The sequence below is a fragment of the Anguilla anguilla genome, chromosome 14 (assembly GCF_013347855.1).
Source record: "Anguilla anguilla isolate fAngAng1 chromosome 14, fAngAng1.pri, whole genome shotgun sequence".
Lineage (NCBI taxonomy): Eukaryota > Metazoa > Chordata > Actinopteri > Anguilliformes > Anguillidae > Anguilla > Anguilla anguilla.
This window is the reverse complement of record NC_049214.1, coordinates 1,209,213-1,226,494: the sequence shown is the minus strand read 5'-3', so window position 1 is coordinate 1,226,494 and position 17,282 is coordinate 1,209,213. Positions and strand designations below refer to the sequence as shown.

Sequence of the window (17,282 nt, the reverse complement as noted above, 5' to 3'; positions counted from 1 at the left end):
AATTCTGAAGTAACTGATCTTGGGTGCTTTGCCTATGGGTGGATGAGGACCAGGCTAGTCAGATTTAGGCACCGCACAAATGTGCTATGCATCATGGTCATCTATAAATACCGGTATTTAAACCAATAGTGCTATGGAACACCACCATAATTATAGTAGTATTCAAACCAATAGTGCAGTGTACTACCATAATTATAGTGGTATTTAAACCCAGGACGCTCTGCTGAGAAACCCAATGACTGAAATGATCTTGATGGCTGTCAGCTGAGTGTTTTCTACCGGTACGATGCCATCCAGGACCATGAATCCTCAGCAGGTGGAGTTCTCAACGGACTCCAGACCTCAGCAGGTGAAGTTCTCCTCAGACTTCAGACCTTAGCAGATGGAGTTCTCCTCAGACTCCAGCAGCTTAGAGGAGCAGTGTAAGTTCTCCTCAGACTCCAGCAGCTTGGAGGAGCAGTGTAAGTTCTCCTCAGACTCCAGCAGCTTGGAGGAGCAGTGTAAGTTCTCCTCAGACTCCAGCAGCTCGGAGGAGCAGTGTAAGTTCTCCTCAGGCTCCAGCAGCTGGGAGGAGCAGTGTAAATTCTCCTCAGACTCCAGCAGCTTAGAGGAGCAGTGTAAATTCTCTTCAGGCCCCAGCACCTCGGAGGAGCAGTGTAAGTTCTCCTCAGACTCCAGCAGCTTAGAGGAGCAGTGTAAGTTCTCCACAGACTCCAGCAGCTCGGAGGAGCAGTGTAAGTTCTCCTCAGACTCCAGCAGCTGGGAGGAGCAGTGTAAGTTCTCCACAGACTCCAGCAGCTGGGAGGAGCAGTGTAAGTTCTGCAGGTCCCTCAGCAGGTGAGCAGCCTCACAGGTGACCAGCCCCGCCCGGGCCTCCTGGTGGCTGGCTTCACCAATTGAACGCCTCTCTGGGGTGTGAACGGCCGTAACGCGCGGGACGTTAGGGTCTATGGGGGGGTCCCGCTCCACATTAGGAGAGCCCCTGGCACTCTCGACCCCCTCGCCTGTCCCGCCCAAATCATTCGGCTGCGCCCGATCCCGACACCCCGCCGCCGGCCCCCCCCTCGTCCCGACCAGCATGGAAACGGTCGTCAGGCTGACGGACCCAGACACCAAGCCGTAGTCAAGGCTACACACTCCCGCGCTCGCTGGAGCGTACACCTGTAGGCCACACAGGAAACAAAGCGTCAACACGCATGACCAACATCTGCAAAAATGTGCCTTTAATGAACACGAAATTGAATTAAATTCTGTGATTTTCATTCCAGTTATGCTGCATATCTTTAATATCTGTTTTCCAGCACAAACTGCAGTTAAAGAGTGGTTTAGCAGCAGTGCACCTGAGCGGTGGCCCCGCCCCTCGCACCTGGAATGAGCATGAGTAGCTCACCTTTCCCACCTGCTCCTCAGTGACAGGAGAGCAGCTTCTGAGCTTGCCCTGATCTCTGAGCAGGCTGGAGGAGGAGGAGCTCCTGAAGGACCAGGACTGCTGGTCCACTGGGTCCAGCTCCACATCACTCCACACCTGCCAGGAAGGAGCTGGGTCATGCATCGCAACACACACTGCACATTTCATATGATATTAATACCATATTTAAAACATCAGCCTCCTGCATGTACAACACAGTCATGCGATTCACCGAGCAGGTCAATCGAGCACAAAAAGAGCAAATGGATCCTTTCCAAGCCGGTAGTTCACAGCCCACTGAAAGCACACAGGCCACACCGAGTCATCTGTAAAGGAGCAGAACCTGCAATACTGGCTTCAAGAAAACCCTGCTGTAAGCTGCAAGCCACAGCTGCTCTGGCCCTCTGATTGGTCAGGAAAACAAGCAAGCCACAGCTGCTCTGGCCCTCTGATTGGTCAGGAAAATAAGCAAGCCACTGGGCATCAGACTTTATTCATTCTTGACCCATCCCATGCTCACTCGCACTCATTACATTACATTACATGTAATGTAATGTAATGTAATGTACATTACATTCACTCACTCGCACTCGCACTCACTCTCGCTCTCACTCTCACTCTCTCTCGCTCTCACACTCTCACACACTCACTCTCTCACTCTCACACACTCACTCTCACTCTCACTCTCCCTCGCACTCTCACACACTCACACTCTCACTGACACACACACACACTCACTCACACTCACTCACTCTCACACACTCACACTCACTCTCACTCTCACTCTCACTCTCACACACTCGCACTCTCACACACACACACTCGCACTCACACTCTCACACACACTCGCACTCGCACACACACACACTCACTCTCACACTCACACTCTCACTCTCACTCTCACTCTCACTCTCACTCTCACTCTCACTCTCACTCTCACTCTCACTCACACACACACACACACTCTCACACACAAACACTCACACACACTCACACACACACACACACACTCTCATACACACACACACTCACACACTCACACTCACACACACACACACTCTCACACACACTCACACACACACACACTCTCACACACACACACACACACACACACTCACACACACACACACACACACCGTGTCTCCAGTGGACATGGAGGACGCTCGGTGGTAGGGGGTCTTGGTTGAGAGGGAGTGCCGGCTCAGCATGGGCGCGTGGAGGGACAACTCGCTGTTCGAGGCCGACACACGCCCCTTCCCGGAGGGGCTGGCCAGGAAACGCAGACACGGAACTTTCTCTGCCAGCGTATCCCTAGAAACGGTGGCACAAGGAGGGAAAAGAGCATCGGACGGAGGAGGAGAAAGAGGAGGGGGGAGGGGGGTAAGAATGAGGGTCGAAAGGAAAGGGGAGAGGAACAGCAGCGGGATCCAGAGAAGCCCGTCCTCATCTCAGAGAGAACAGCGTCCCCTACCTGTACTCGCTCAGAGAGAGCAGCGCCCCCTACCTGTACTCGCTCAGAGAGAGCAGCGCCCCCTACCTGTACTTGCTCAGAGAGAACAGCGCCCCCTACCTGTACTCGCTCAGAGAGAGCAGCGCCCCCTACCTGTACTTGCTCAGGGAGAGCAGCGCCCCCTACCTGTACTTGCTCAGGGAGAACAGCGCCCCCTACCTGTACTCGCTCAGAGAGAGCAGCGCCCCCTACCTGTACTCGCTCAGAGAGAGCAGCGCCCCCTACCTGTACTCGCTCAGAGAGAGCAGCGCCCCCTACCTGTACTTGCTCAGAGAGAACAGCGCCCCCTACCTGTACTTGCTCAGAGAGAACAGCGCCCCCTACTTATACTTGCTCAGAGAGAACAGTGCCCCCTACCTGTACTCGCTCAGAGAGAGCAGCGCCCCCTACCTGTACTTGCTCAGGGAGAACAACGCCCCCTACCTGTACTTGCTCAGGGAGAACAACGCCCCCTACCTGTACTTGCTCAGAGAGAACAGCGCCCCCTACCTGTACTTGCTCAGAGAGAACAGAGCCCCCTACCTGTACTTGGAGTGAATGATGGCGTAGATGAAGGGGTTGTAGATGGCAGAGGCTTTGGCTATGACCGCTGGCACTGCCTTCGAATACGGGCTCAGAACACTGCCATACCTGCAACCAGGAGAGCATGGGCATGAGACACACTGCAGCGCCCCCTACAGGTGGCAGGATGTGTGGGTTTCAGCAACTGAATCTCCCTCACCCTTTCCCTCATGCTCTCCCCCCTCCCTCCCTCTTTCTCTCTATCTCTCACCTCTCTCTCACTCTTTCCCTCTCTTTCTCTCCCCCCCTCCCTCCTCCATCCCTCTTTCTCTCCCCTCCCTCCCTCTTTCTCTCTCCCTCCTCCGTCCCTCTTTCTCTCCCATCCCTCCCTCTTTCCCTCTCCCTCTCTCCCTCCCTCTCACTGGCTTTATCATTGTCTTTCCAGAGGTCTGTTTTCAGAGGGTTTTATAGCTCTGTATTGGTTTTATTTGTTTCTATTTAAATCATTCTTGGCATTTTGTCTATTTTTTCTTCTTTTAGTAACACTGTTATAGATAGAAGTTTATTGTTTACTTTTTTCTATAAATACGGTTTTGAAAAAAAATGTATCTGTGTCTCTGTCTGTGTGGTCTCACGCATGATTAAAAATGTTAATTACAATTTTTTTGTCACCGCATAGCATAAAATGTGAAGAAAGTAATTTCAGTGAAAGTCACATTAGAAAGCAAGGAAATAGCAATGCTGCTAAACCCAGTTAAGTCATTAGGGTATGAGATGGTTTACTTCTGAAAATAGCAGTTATGGGAGAAACAATTGCAAATTTGGAGATTGAAAAACAGAAGACCAATCCTCTTTGTTTCCGGTGTACCACCCACACTGATTCTACAAGGATTAAATCAAGTCACATGAGTCATGGATTTCAGCATCCAGAGCTGAGCACCTGCAGAGGTGTTGGCATATTGACTTTTGCCAGACAGAAAGCAAAGTACCAGGCCCACCAGCTTCACAGTGGAGTATTATGGGTAAGGAGCTGGTCTTGTAACCTGAAGGTCACAGGTTCAATTCGCAGGTAGGATACAGCTGCTGTACCCTTGAGCAAGGTACTTAACCTTAACCTGCAAACTCCAGTTCTGAAGGGCTGCAGCCTCCGCTGATGTCCTTTAAATCAGCAGGCAGTTTAGGCCCTGGAAGCAGAGTATGCAGACTCTTCAGCCCAGGCGTCCTCAATCTCAACCAGACTGTGGGCACAGGCGTATGTTTCCACCAAGCAGTAACACACCTGGCTCTGCGAATTAACCGCTAGAGTCTTAGGTCCTGATTAGTAGAATCAGGTGTGAACTGGTTGGCTGGAACAAAAGCCTGCACCCTCAGTGGCGCTTTCTGGATAAGATTGAGGACCCCTGCTTTAGCCAATCAGAGACTTTAATTAAGCACTTCATTGCAGGACTGCATCAAAAACCAGCAAACACAGCAGCCCTCTAGAATTTGAGTTTGAGATGCCTGTCTTAGACTTAAGACTAGTTTCTCAGAAAACCCAGCATTACACAGAATTCTCAGCATTACCCAGAATCCCCAGCATTACCCCGCCCAGGCGATCAGCGTGACGCTGGCGTACGGCGCCCAGGACAGCACGAAGACGATGATGACCACGAACGCGATCTTCGCCAGCTTCCACTCTGTCTTTATGGACTGCTGCTGGACCAGAGTGGACTTTCCAACATGGCCGCTCAGGCTCTCCACCTCCCTGTGGGACCGGGGAGGGATGGAGGGAGGGGACGCACAGAGGGAGGGAGGGAGAAAGGGAGGACAGAGAAACAAAGGGAAAGGTGGCATTTAAATGAAAGATGCTCAGCTTCGTTCCACTGCAGATACGGAGGGCCAACGCGCAGATTTGTACGCGTACTTGCTGGTCCGGCGTATGGCCAGGAACATGAAGAGGTAGCAGTAGGAGATGATCCCCAGCGGGATGAAGAAGACGAAGCAGCACAGCATCAGGGTGTAGCTCTTGTTGGCGGGCGTGGACGTGACGTAGTCCCAGGTACAGGAGGTCATCAGGCCCTCCGGGATGTAAGAACCTGTGACCAGTCTGAGTTATTATTCAACGCAGGAATAAAAAGCCACCATCACCGCAGTAAAGGAATTATCCTCTTGTAAGCAGTATGAAATACCTGCTAAATTGCAGTGTATTCAGGGCACTGGATATGTCAGGGTGAATAGGGTGCATTTGAAATGGGGGGGGGGGGGGAATCATATGTTGTGGCATCAACCCAGGACTGGGCAACAGTGATGAACATGATGACATCAGCTTGTCACAGAAGCTAATTTGTGTATTAATACATGCAGCGGGGTTTGAGTTACACAACGATTTAACATTTACAGAAGAATAAAAATTCACAAATCAGTTTTAAGTTTGGAACTCAAATGGGGGCGTAGTTTGACGTAGTTTTTCTCAGTGCAGATTGGCATGGACACTAAACATTGGCATGGACTTTCCAGTGAATGTGGGCGCATTTTAAAAAGGCCAGATTGAGGGCGGAGACGGGCGGGGCAGGGACTCACTCCAGCCCAGCAGCGGGGCCAGGCTCCAGGCCAGGGAGTACAGCCACACCAGCAGGATGACCAGCGAGGTGCGGCGCTTGGACGTCCACCCGATGGCCTGCAGGGGCTTGGTGATCACGATGTAGCGGTCGATGGAGATGGCCAGCAGGTTGATCATGGAGGTGATCCCGAACAGAGCCCCGCAGAAGGCATACAGCTTACACCCTGAAAGCCCACAGAGAAACAGACACCTGGATTTAGAGCTCACCTGCGCAGGAGTCACTGCAAAAGCCTTTAGAGAGGTACTGTTAAAGCTGGGAAACCTCTGTTTAGCAGTGGCTGGAAAAAAATACCCAAAAATAAAGATTTTTTAAAAAGTTAAACTGAAATTTAAAGATTTTATTACGTACAGAGGCTTATATATAGAAGCTTCATTTATATGCAGTTAAATTACATTCAGCCAGGGATTTTCACCAGTTTTCTGTCAAATCTTTTCCCGTCACTGTGGTGTGTTCCTATTGGAAGATATAGGTCTTGGCAGCCCTTCATTGAAGACTATGTCAACAACACGCCAGAAAGATTCTTTCTTGGCAGAGAGGTTGTTCTTTTCTTAGCTTGCCTTACCCACACAAAACTGGCAAGAGCATCATTTACATATTACAAACAAAAAGATTCACAAGACTTAAGGTTTTTGTTATGTAACTCACATCCAGTTAATACCACCCACTGAAAACCTGGCGTTTAGCCAAGAGGGAAAGCAAGCCAATTTCAGCACAGACAGTTTTGTTTTGCAAGAACCATTTAAAATAATATCTCAGCCATTTGTGTATGCAGAAAAGTATTAAAATAACACATAAGCAAATAATTCACAGATTTCAGTTTCCCGGACCTTTAAGAACATTCTAATTGCATATTCTAATAACAATATTTGTGGTCTTGCACCTTAAATGGTTATATATTTAATTATAATTATATTCAGAGTGATTGGATGTTGCCTTGACCCTTCTAATTCACCGGAGCATGAAATAATGTTCAGGGGACAAACAGCAGGACGAAATAAGAACTGTTACCCAGTTCACCGAACACCCACTCCTTGTACAGGCTGTTGATGAAGAAGATGGGGGACTGGCTGATGGCCATGAGGAAGTCGCTCACCGCCAGGTTCATGATGAAGTAGTTATCCGGATTCCGCAGTTTCTTGTTACTGAAACACATACACACACACACACACACACACACACACACACACACACACACATATATATTAATGTAAACACACACACAGACACACACACACACACACACATATATATTAATGTAAACACACACACAGACACACACACACACACATACATATACCTTATAAATACAGACAGCCTTATGTAGTCAATTAAATAAAAAAAAATAAAAAAATGAAATAAATAATTAATGTTTTTGTTCTTTATGAAAGACCAGATAAGACAAATGAAACGTTTTCACTGTTTTAGGATTATCTGAATGTGCTGAACAGATCTGCACCGCGTGGGTCAATTTGACCCGAAGCATAACTGATGCAGCTGTTTTTCAGCATAATACAGTACGAGGGTTAGAAGACTTACGCGGTTTCAGCACCACTCTCTTTAATGAACAGGGAGGAGGTGTCTGCTGAACGGTGAACATCAGTGATCTGATGAGATCCCATGTGATCACATGGTTCACGTGTGTACAAAATGGAGGCCAGCCAGCCACCGGGGTTACGCTATGAGCAGCCAGTAGAGACAACACCGAGCAAAGATATTAATGTTGTTGAGACGAGCAAGATGGCTGGGTCTATTCGCAGGCGTATTCCAGTTTAAATTTCACAAAGTAGGGAATTTATTGTGGAATTTAATTACAATAACCTTTAAGCAACATGATTTAAATTAAATAGCAATTCATTGAACTGGAGCTGAATTCCATAAATGTCAATCTTTGGAACTGGAATTGAATTGAATTTGAATTTAGACATTCTGAACCAGAGCTGAAATAGTGGAATTGAAACCAACCCTATTAATCCAGTAGACCAAACTTTTGGAAAAATACATACAGTATGTCATCTTGTGACACCTCTTATGTCATGTGTAAGACAGTGTTATGCCAGCCTTATGATGAAGGGTTCATGTAAAGTGTTTTTCAGTGGTTTGCTACATAGTTCAGGCGCTATACCTCAAGAAATTTTTACCTGAATTATACAGTGAACTACAAACAAAGCTTAGAGCTCTCTCACCTTCACATGCGAGTCCATTGGTAGACTCCTGAAATACCCTGTCCTGTGCAGACTACTTTAATTCATGGCTGTGTATACTGGGTCATACATGAATTATGGGCATACGACTTTCATTCTGCTTATGTGTTTATGTACCCTCTACCACCCCACCATAATCCCACCCAATCACATTACATTACATTACATTACAGGCATTTGGCAGACGCTCTTATCCAGAGCGACGTACAACAAGTGCATCAGTTCAAGGTGCAGAGGTGCAAAAGAAACACACTAGAGTGAAGTAAAGATCATAGTGCAAGAAGTGACCACATAGATCAGGACTCCAACCCAATCACATTTTCTATATTTTATTTCCTCATCAATAAATCCCCCCCCCCCCCCAAAAAAAAAAAAAAAAAACCAACAGGAGGTTGACAATCTGAAATCTCTTTGTAGTTCAGTTACTCTGTACTGGACACTAAATATTTCTGCAATACGCATTGGTCAGGGGTTAATTCCTGTTCAACTCCGTGTTCAAAATCTACTCATTAATGAGAAGCCCGGGCCTGACCCATTCCAGTGATTTCCCTGTATAATACCTGGAGTGTTTAGAAGGGGGACGTGGGGGACAATCCAGGGCCAGAGTTCCGAGCCCCTGTGGCTTATGGGAGCTGCCCAGCGGAAGGAATCTGATTTTGGTTTAATGCACAGAACAATTAGAGACCTGATCTGATCATCCAACAACAGCCCCCAGGCAAAGATTTCAACACAAACATCCCTCTGCCATTGCTTCTCTGGCTGTTCAATGCTCCAAAGCCAAGAGACATCATTTATGATGATGATGATATTATTATTATGATTATTATTATTTTATTTCTTTATTTTTTATTGCTAATAATGCATTTTATGTAGTAGCAGACCCAGGTATACAGGGGTCTGCTACTACATAAGAATGGGACAGAACCCCCCCCCCCCCCCCCCCCCCCCCCCCCACTCAGCAGGCCCGACAGCCTGCATTACGCTCATTCATAGCCGTCTGTAGAGTTTTATGGTGCTGATAATGACCCCACCAGAGTCAGCACCAGTTTAAAGCCGCTATGATTCTGGCAATTCCTTTGTTTTTTTTTGTGGATCTTAAAAATAGCAGTGTCTTTATAAGACATCCATGCTGTCTTATGTTTGAGGAAGTGTTAAAGTACTCAGGAAGCACAAATATGTACAGCTGTGCTAATCTCCGATTTTCTTCCTTTACTTTCCTTTTCATACTTAACGACCTGTCTGGTATTTTTATAGTCTCTCAGATAGGCTTAGCAATAAAAATGGCACCAAAACAAAAGCACAAATGGATGAATGAAGACATATTAGCTCCTGTAGCTCAGACCTTCCACTAGTCAATACACTACATCTCAGATATCCATTAATCCTGCTAAACTTTCTGTGTTGATTTATGACACAGATACTGGCTGCAAAACAGAAGGGAATTGCATAGATAGTTGTGACTTCACCGTAAAAATATTTAAATAAACAATATATTTCAATTAACAACAGTAGCACATGGACAAAGAGGGTTAACAAGAAATATTTAAACGGTAATGTTATTTGCTTTTCAACATAAATGAAAGTTGTCACACACTGTATTCTGTTTTATTATTTTTCAACAGTGGTATTCTAAATCAGTGCTAATGCATGCGATACTTTGTCCAATGTCACAGTTAGCAGACGTGTGTATTTGCATCCACTGGTAGACCAGATCATAACGATGCCCAGTCACAACAGATATTTGTGGATAAGTGTGGATGATGTGACAGGAAAATCATAATTGAGTGTGAAATATGAAAATATGTCATATTATTGACCAAACAATTATATGGCAGGTAGCCAGGTGTGAAAAAAAGCACTCATGCAGAAGCTGGCTGCGATGTTGTGCACAAGCTGAGAGGTTTTCATCTCTATTTAATGTTCTAAGGACGACGAGACGATTCATTCAGTCTCTCTCAAAAGGGTCACATTAAGCCTTCAAAGCACCGAAACTGTTCCAAATATTGAGTCTGCATTTGCTATTGATTTCTAACAAACAAGCTTTAAACCCAGCTGAACTGTGCAGTGCCATATACTACAACTGAAGAGACTATAAAACAACAGCACTGGAATATCTTGGGGGTCTAAGTTTGTAGTTATTGAATACATATAAAATATTTAGGACAGATCCTGATCGGGCTGTTCTGTTGAAACATCAGGGTCAGACATACTAATACATTGCCAAAAACTCCAACAAGAACTTGACACAGGGTACACTGTCAAACTAGGTACACCGTTACAGTTAATTACAATCCATGTGGGCGAGTCATCCATGAATAAACACCTTTCCCAGGGGCATAACAAGCCCTTTTCCCTGTGGCACCTCCAAGGCAGTTTGTGTGGATGGACCCCCACCGTTTGGTATTGAACAGAGTGCAACAGGGCCGACTGCAGCAGGACGCCCGTCAGAGTGGGCACATAACTGGCATGACAGCTTTGCTTGGGGAGGGAGGAGGGAGTTGTCCGGCTGGGATTATTGTATCCCAAAACTAGCAGTCACACCATTACATTACAGGCATTTAGCAGACGCTCTTATCCAGAGCGACTTACACAACTTTTACATAATTTTACTAATTGTATCCATTTATACAGCTGGATATATACTGAAGCAATGCAGGTTAAATACCTTGCTCAAGGGTACAACGGCAGTGTCCTTAGCCGGGAATCGAACCTGCGACCTTTCAGTTACAAGCCCAGTTCCTTACCCGCTGTGCTACACTCCGTCCTACCAACAACACCACCAACAAGCATACCAGAGGCATGTTCACCCCAAAACTACATCCCTCCACACTTAGATCCTTAAATCACACAGAAGAAAATATTAAATATAGAAATAAAGTGATTGAAATGGCATAGAATGGCAATGTTCCAAACTAATCGTAGAGAAAAGTGTCAAAGACAATAATAAAAATATATAACTATGGAATGAAGATAACATACAGCAGTGCCACACCTGTGCACTCACCTGTAGAACGCGTACACACAGAAGCAGTGCCACACCTGCACACTCACCTGTAGAACGCGTACACACAGAAGCAGTGCCACACCTGCGCACTCACCTGTAGAACGCGTACGCACAGGAGCAGTGTCCCACCTGTGCACTCACCTGTAGAATGCGTACACACAGAAGCAGTGCCACACCTGTGCACTCACCTGTAGAACGCGTACGCACAGAAGCAGTGCCACACCTGCGCACTCACCTGTAGAATGCGTACACACAGAAGCAGTGCCACACCTGCGCACTCACCTGTAGAACGCATACGCACAGAAGCAGTGCCACACCTGCGCACTCACCTGTAGAACGCATACGCACAGAAGCAGTGTCCCACCTGCGCACTCACCTGTAGAACGCGTACATGACCAGGGCGTTTCCGGCCACTCCCACGGTGCCGATGACCAGCACGAAGAACGCCACGATGTAGTGCGCGTGGTCCGGGACGTCCACCTTCCTGGAGAAGCCTCGCTCCATGATCTGCGACGGGACGGGAGCGTGAGCGTGAGCGGCGTCCTTCAGCGTCTCTCCCCCTCACACACACACGCACGCACGCACACGCACACACACACACACACACACCCACACACACACACGCGCGCGCACGCGAACACACACACACACACACACACACACACACACACACACACACACACACGCCGCTCTCTCATTGGCTCTTCCTAGCCCCTCCCCCTTACGATTATGCAAGACACAATCTGTCTGCTGTCGCCTACTCAAGCTGTTGGTGTTTGGTGTTGCTGGTGACGAACCCCACGGTTTAGCCGGGCTGGGAAGTGATGATGCGTTTCCACACATTTCCACAGGCTTCTGGGTGCCACTCCTTAAGACCTCCTCCTGTTTGTGAATTCTCACTGCGCTATAAACTAAGGCCCATTTGAATTTGAGTGCACCATCCTCATCTCTAAATTACCCCCTCATTCACCGTTGCATTTTACATTGGGAATTTAGATACACAATAAACATTTTATAGACAGGCTCATCATTTAGTTTCCAACTGGAGAAAGGGGATCTTATGAAACTTTCAGTAAAAGACTGTACCTTTCAAAAATTATAAAGAACAAATTTACATATCTTTGGATCTCTGTAACTAAAGGCGCACGCTTTGGCAGTTTTCAGCAGAATGCAACCTCGTCCAAACATGGTGCATTGTTTCAGTTAAAATGAATACGCTCCTCAACCTCCTTTCCCGTCTATCCCAATCTGAACCAAAACAGCTTCAAGGCTCTGGACCCTATTATTACTGCACACTTAAGGAATGTGAACAGTCCCAATGCACATACAGCTTTCCTCCACAGACCCATGCAGGGGGGGGGGCAAGCTTTGGGGGGGGGGGGGGGGGGTGTCCCAATCGCACGTGGCCCCGTGGAGCTACTAGCCAGCACTGGCATGGTCCAGGTTCGACCCATGACCATGGGGATCATCCATTCACCACAGCGTGGTGCGGTAACCATCTGTGTATGCTGGTTTTCGTTCCAAACACAGTTGCAAACTCAGCATTTTAACAAGCTGTTTTTTTTTTTCCTTAGGAGCCAATTGATTCACCTCAAATTGTTTGCACCATAGTCCAATAAACACAGTGTGAACATGGGATTTTTATTCTTCACGGCATGCATAGCTATTTCAAACATAATGGTAAATAATCCCTCTAAACATGAACATCATCCATTTGGGTCGTAGAAATGTTCCTAAAGTGTTTAAGTGTTTAATTTCTTTTCTGTGGAACCATAATTCAGGTTTTGACTCTGTCTTTCAATTCTTACTCTTTGAATGGTTAGTCTTAGTGGCCATGTGACCACACTCACCAATCAGGAGCCTACTGATTCACCACAGTCAGTTAGATCATTTTGTCACCTACTTTTACGCAACTGTTTGCAATACAGCACAATAGTTCCACAGCTGAAGCAGTGGTTCAATGAATAGACTGAAGAGCCAAGAGCAGCTGGGTAGTCATGTCTACACAAGTGTTGTAGCTGAACTAAATATGTATGAGTCCGTCAATATCAATAGAAAATGTATTCAATATTCAGTCAGGGTTCTGTATCATTTCACTTTAAATCCCCTTTCATGGCACTCATGTTACACGTACCCCCATCCCAACACTTCTTGTAATTTGTGTTTGTCCTAATATTGTAGCGTGTTCTTTTCCCTAGATTGGCTTGGCATAAGTAAGGTCAGAATAGTGTTCATTGTGTGAACTGAACTGTGTTCTTGGCTAGAAATATTTGTACAAAATGAGTATTGTACCTTATTGAACCTGTGTTTTGTAGTTGTCCAATGACCATGATATGCACTTTTGTACATCGCTTTGGATAAAAGCGTCTGCTAAATAAATGTAATGTAATGTGCTGCTCACCCCCGACACATTCACCATATTACACTCAGGAAGGGCCTCTTGCCCAAAATGTCTGTGCAGCAAGAAATAAATAAATATAATGAGTGCCGTCCTGGATATATATATATATATATATATATGTATTTGCACATAAAACACTGGGCGGGTTTGTCTATCCATATTTTTTTCCCTGAGTAGCAAGTGTAAGCACTGGTGCATGAAATTTCATTTCCATTTAACAATAGCCTCCACTGTAATGAGATGTGTCATAAATTCAGTTTTATTCATACAGCGCTCTCTACAGAGACACTGTCACAAAGATGACTAACAGAGGAAATACAGAAAAAAAAACTGACCTGAGACCCCAAAAAGTGATAAATTGGGGCACATAATCCATTTAAATGTGTTCTGTGTCACTTTTCTGCTTAACAGATTTGTTTTGTAAATGTAGCAATCACTCTCTGCTCCTACAAACCAGTACATGTACTAGATATTAGTGGCAAAGAATAATAACTGCATCTTTGAACTAATAAAATTCACGTGATTCTGTTTTTCCTTTTAGTTTGTATTTAATTAATACTGAAGATAACGCCTGCACTGATGCAGTAATTGCAGCACATGGAAGAGCAGAAGTGATTTAGACTAAGACTGGGTGATTAAAGTGGGGTTAAAGGTCACCGTATTCCCTCGCTGTGACCAGGTCTGCGCTGAGGTGGCGGCCGTAAGAGGATTATTTTTGCTTATTTTTATGTTAATGTGATGGGACCAAGGTGTGGAACAAACAGAGGGGCAGCCTTCCTGTGTAATACAGGGCTATAGCTGCCCCTGACCTTCCTAAGTACTGAAGAGTTTTAAAAAAAAAAAGGGGTCCTTATTTTGGAACTGTTGATGAGAGCCATACAGGGAACCTCCAGATAGAGACGGTGTACTTCTAATATGTTACTGCTGAAAACGATTTAAAATAAGATATAAATTTTTATTTATTAAGGATTTTGCAGCGTTGCATTGGTAGTTAGCATGTTTTTAAGTATCAGATCAGTATGTTATCTACATGATTTTACAAAGATTTTATGCAACCATACAGAAATGTCATAACTTCTAAAATATAAATTCTTAAGTCATTAGCCTAACCAATGATTTAAATGATTAATGATCATTTAGTTAAATCATTTAGTTAATATTCAAGCACTGACTGCAGGTAAAGAACTTGGGCTGTAACTTAAATCCCAGAGAAGTCCACTCTCACATTGTATCATCACAAAATTCACAGGATACCTAAAAACCACAGAAATGTAAAATGAAAAATAGAACCGATACTGTAGATTCTGACTGCTGTCTCACACAAGATTTGAGTGAGAGGAAAAACTGTTATCTGATCACAGGTAACCTCAGTTTATTTTTAACAACCTTCTGTTTTAGTGGCTTGTTGAGCACACGCTTTATGACAAACATAAGCCTTTTTATTTTAAGTGTCCATCCCCTAATGGGCAGACCTTTAATTTCTGCTCAACAAGGAACTAAAACAGAAGTTCATCAGAGCAGAGGGCAGTGATATTATAACATAACAATGAAAATATGAAAACGCGTCCGAACACCCTCTTTTCATTAAGCTGTGATTATCCACATAAACCCAAATAGACACAGAAATGCAAAACATTTTGGGGAGAAAAAGAAAGTTTGCGATACGCGCGCTCCTACCTGAAATGTCTTTGTCCTCCTCTTCCTCCTCTTCCTCCTCCTCCTATCCCCCCTTCAGTATGTCCGTTCTGTAAATGTTTGTCTCCCGCCCCGCAGAGCATGTAAAACTATTCATGTAAACGAGTGGAGGTTTAATCAAGCACAGCTTCAGAGCAGACTCCTCTCTCTAATCTCCCGGCTAGGTGGAGCCTCACCTTGTTCTGAGCTCAATGACAGACACAGCCGCGCTCGAACTGCGCATTAAAAATACAGTCGGACCGGTGAGACGAACCTGCTGCTCTGCTGGACGATCCATTCGATTGGTCAAATCCAAGCGTGGTATCGATTTCCAATGCTCACCCTTCTCCCCGTTTATACTTCTGTTCATTTTGGAGGGGGGGGGGGGAGTGCTGGGTAATTCTGAGGTAAACAAAAACAGTGCAGTGAACGCTCTGTGGGAGAGACAGAAGGCGCTGGGGAACTTCAGAAAAGACTGCAGCATGATAAGGATGAGACGGGCGAGACTGACAGAGCGGAATATGTGAAAATACCCGTTAGCCAAGGCCGTCCCAGCTAACACAAAATGTTCTCGCAATGTTACTGGAATGTTTGGACAATGTTGTAACTTTGGCAGCACATGACAGCTGCATTGTGGGAATGTTTTGTGTTAGCTGGGTTGCAGTTAAATCCACACAGATTACAGTTTCTGTACACCGTGGTTCTCTGTGTGAATAGCATCTGTCCAGCCAGGCTGTCCTCAGGCATTAACATTATTACATAAATCTGGATCGTTTTCTGGCTGTAAAACAAGTTTATTTTAATGTCTCTTAATACCTCTGTTCATTACCCTCATTCCCAGTTCCAATATAATCTTCTGGTTTCATATACTTCCATATAAAAATGAATTCAAACTAATCTGGCTTCTATAAGAAAAATGGGGCACAAGTAGTCGGTTAACTTTGTACTCAGGGTCAAAATGACCCTTTTCTGAGTTTAACATCAGTGAAAACCAACAAAATGTAATTTTTTCAGCATACAATTTGATGTTTTTTTCCTGGAGAAAGTTTCCCTTTTTTATATTTCTATAAAAGCAGTACACCATCAGGGAACAATTGTCTGTCCTTTTTCAACCCAGCAGGAATGAAGCCATAATCAAAGTTAAGTGCCACACATCTATTACAGCGACAAACAAAAAAAATCTATTATTGTCTGTATTGTAGTAAAGAGTGCTGTAGACCAAAGAAATGAAAAAACAGTTGAAAAAACTGCATGAAAACAGTTAACAGCAATTTATTGATTGACAGGTTGTTTCTAGGTGAACAATATTGAACGCAGGGTGCATACATAATATGAAGACACCACAAGGCTTAATAACTGGCTTGTTTTGCATTCATTAAAAAAAATAAAATAAATACTAGCAAAGACAAGGGCTTCATTTAAATCGCTTATTTTACCCATCCTCCTCTCTGCAGTCCACACGGGACCCAGAAAACCGATCGAGGTCCGCCATCTATAAGGACATTCCAACCCATCAAAGGCTCCTTGGAGGAGCGAGGAGGCTCCTGGAGGATGCTTCAGCAAGGAAACATGAGAACAGCCAACTTGCAAAAGTCTTAAAACATATAAAAATAATAATAATAATAATAATTATATATATATACATATATAAACGATCCACCTCTCCACATCTGCTGTGTCTGTAACTGACATGGCTTCAAACTGTTCCTTGACGTTCCGTTTTCCTAATCCATGCCGCCTTGGTTCCTCTGTCCTCGTATCTCATCCTTACATCTCCTCCTCACGTCCTCTGGTGGGTGGAGCTAAGGAGTGAGGATAGGAGTGATGCAAGAAGTGAAAATCCAGGATATAACTGAGCCCACAGATTGAGGAAAGGGATTTATATCGGCATGTGGAATTCATAAACGATGAGTTACCATTTTTAACGTGCACTAGAAACTGCTGTGTTAAAACACTGCTGTGTATTGCTGACTTAAAACAGGG

At 45.1% G+C, this 17,282-nt stretch overlaps 1 protein-coding gene across 1 annotated transcript; it reads right to left on the bottom strand.

The window, feature by feature from the left end:
• Positions 1-375: 375 nt before the first annotated feature.
• LOC118212973 (melanopsin-A-like) lies at positions 376-15,675 on the bottom strand. The gene is made up of 10 exons (XM_035391554.1): positions 15,574-15,675; positions 11,601-11,731; positions 7,028-7,161; positions 5,979-6,182; positions 5,323-5,494; positions 5,002-5,163; positions 3,441-3,548; positions 2,545-2,719; positions 1,400-1,525; positions 376-1,161 (listed from the first exon to the last, which is right to left on the bottom strand). Exons 1-10 carry the CDS (start codon positions 15,667-15,669, stop codon positions 376-378), a joined length of 2,094 nt encoding a protein of 697 aa, XP_035247445.1. The 5' UTR covers positions 15,670-15,675.
• Between the last annotated feature and the right edge of the window lie 1,607 nt (positions 15,676-17,282).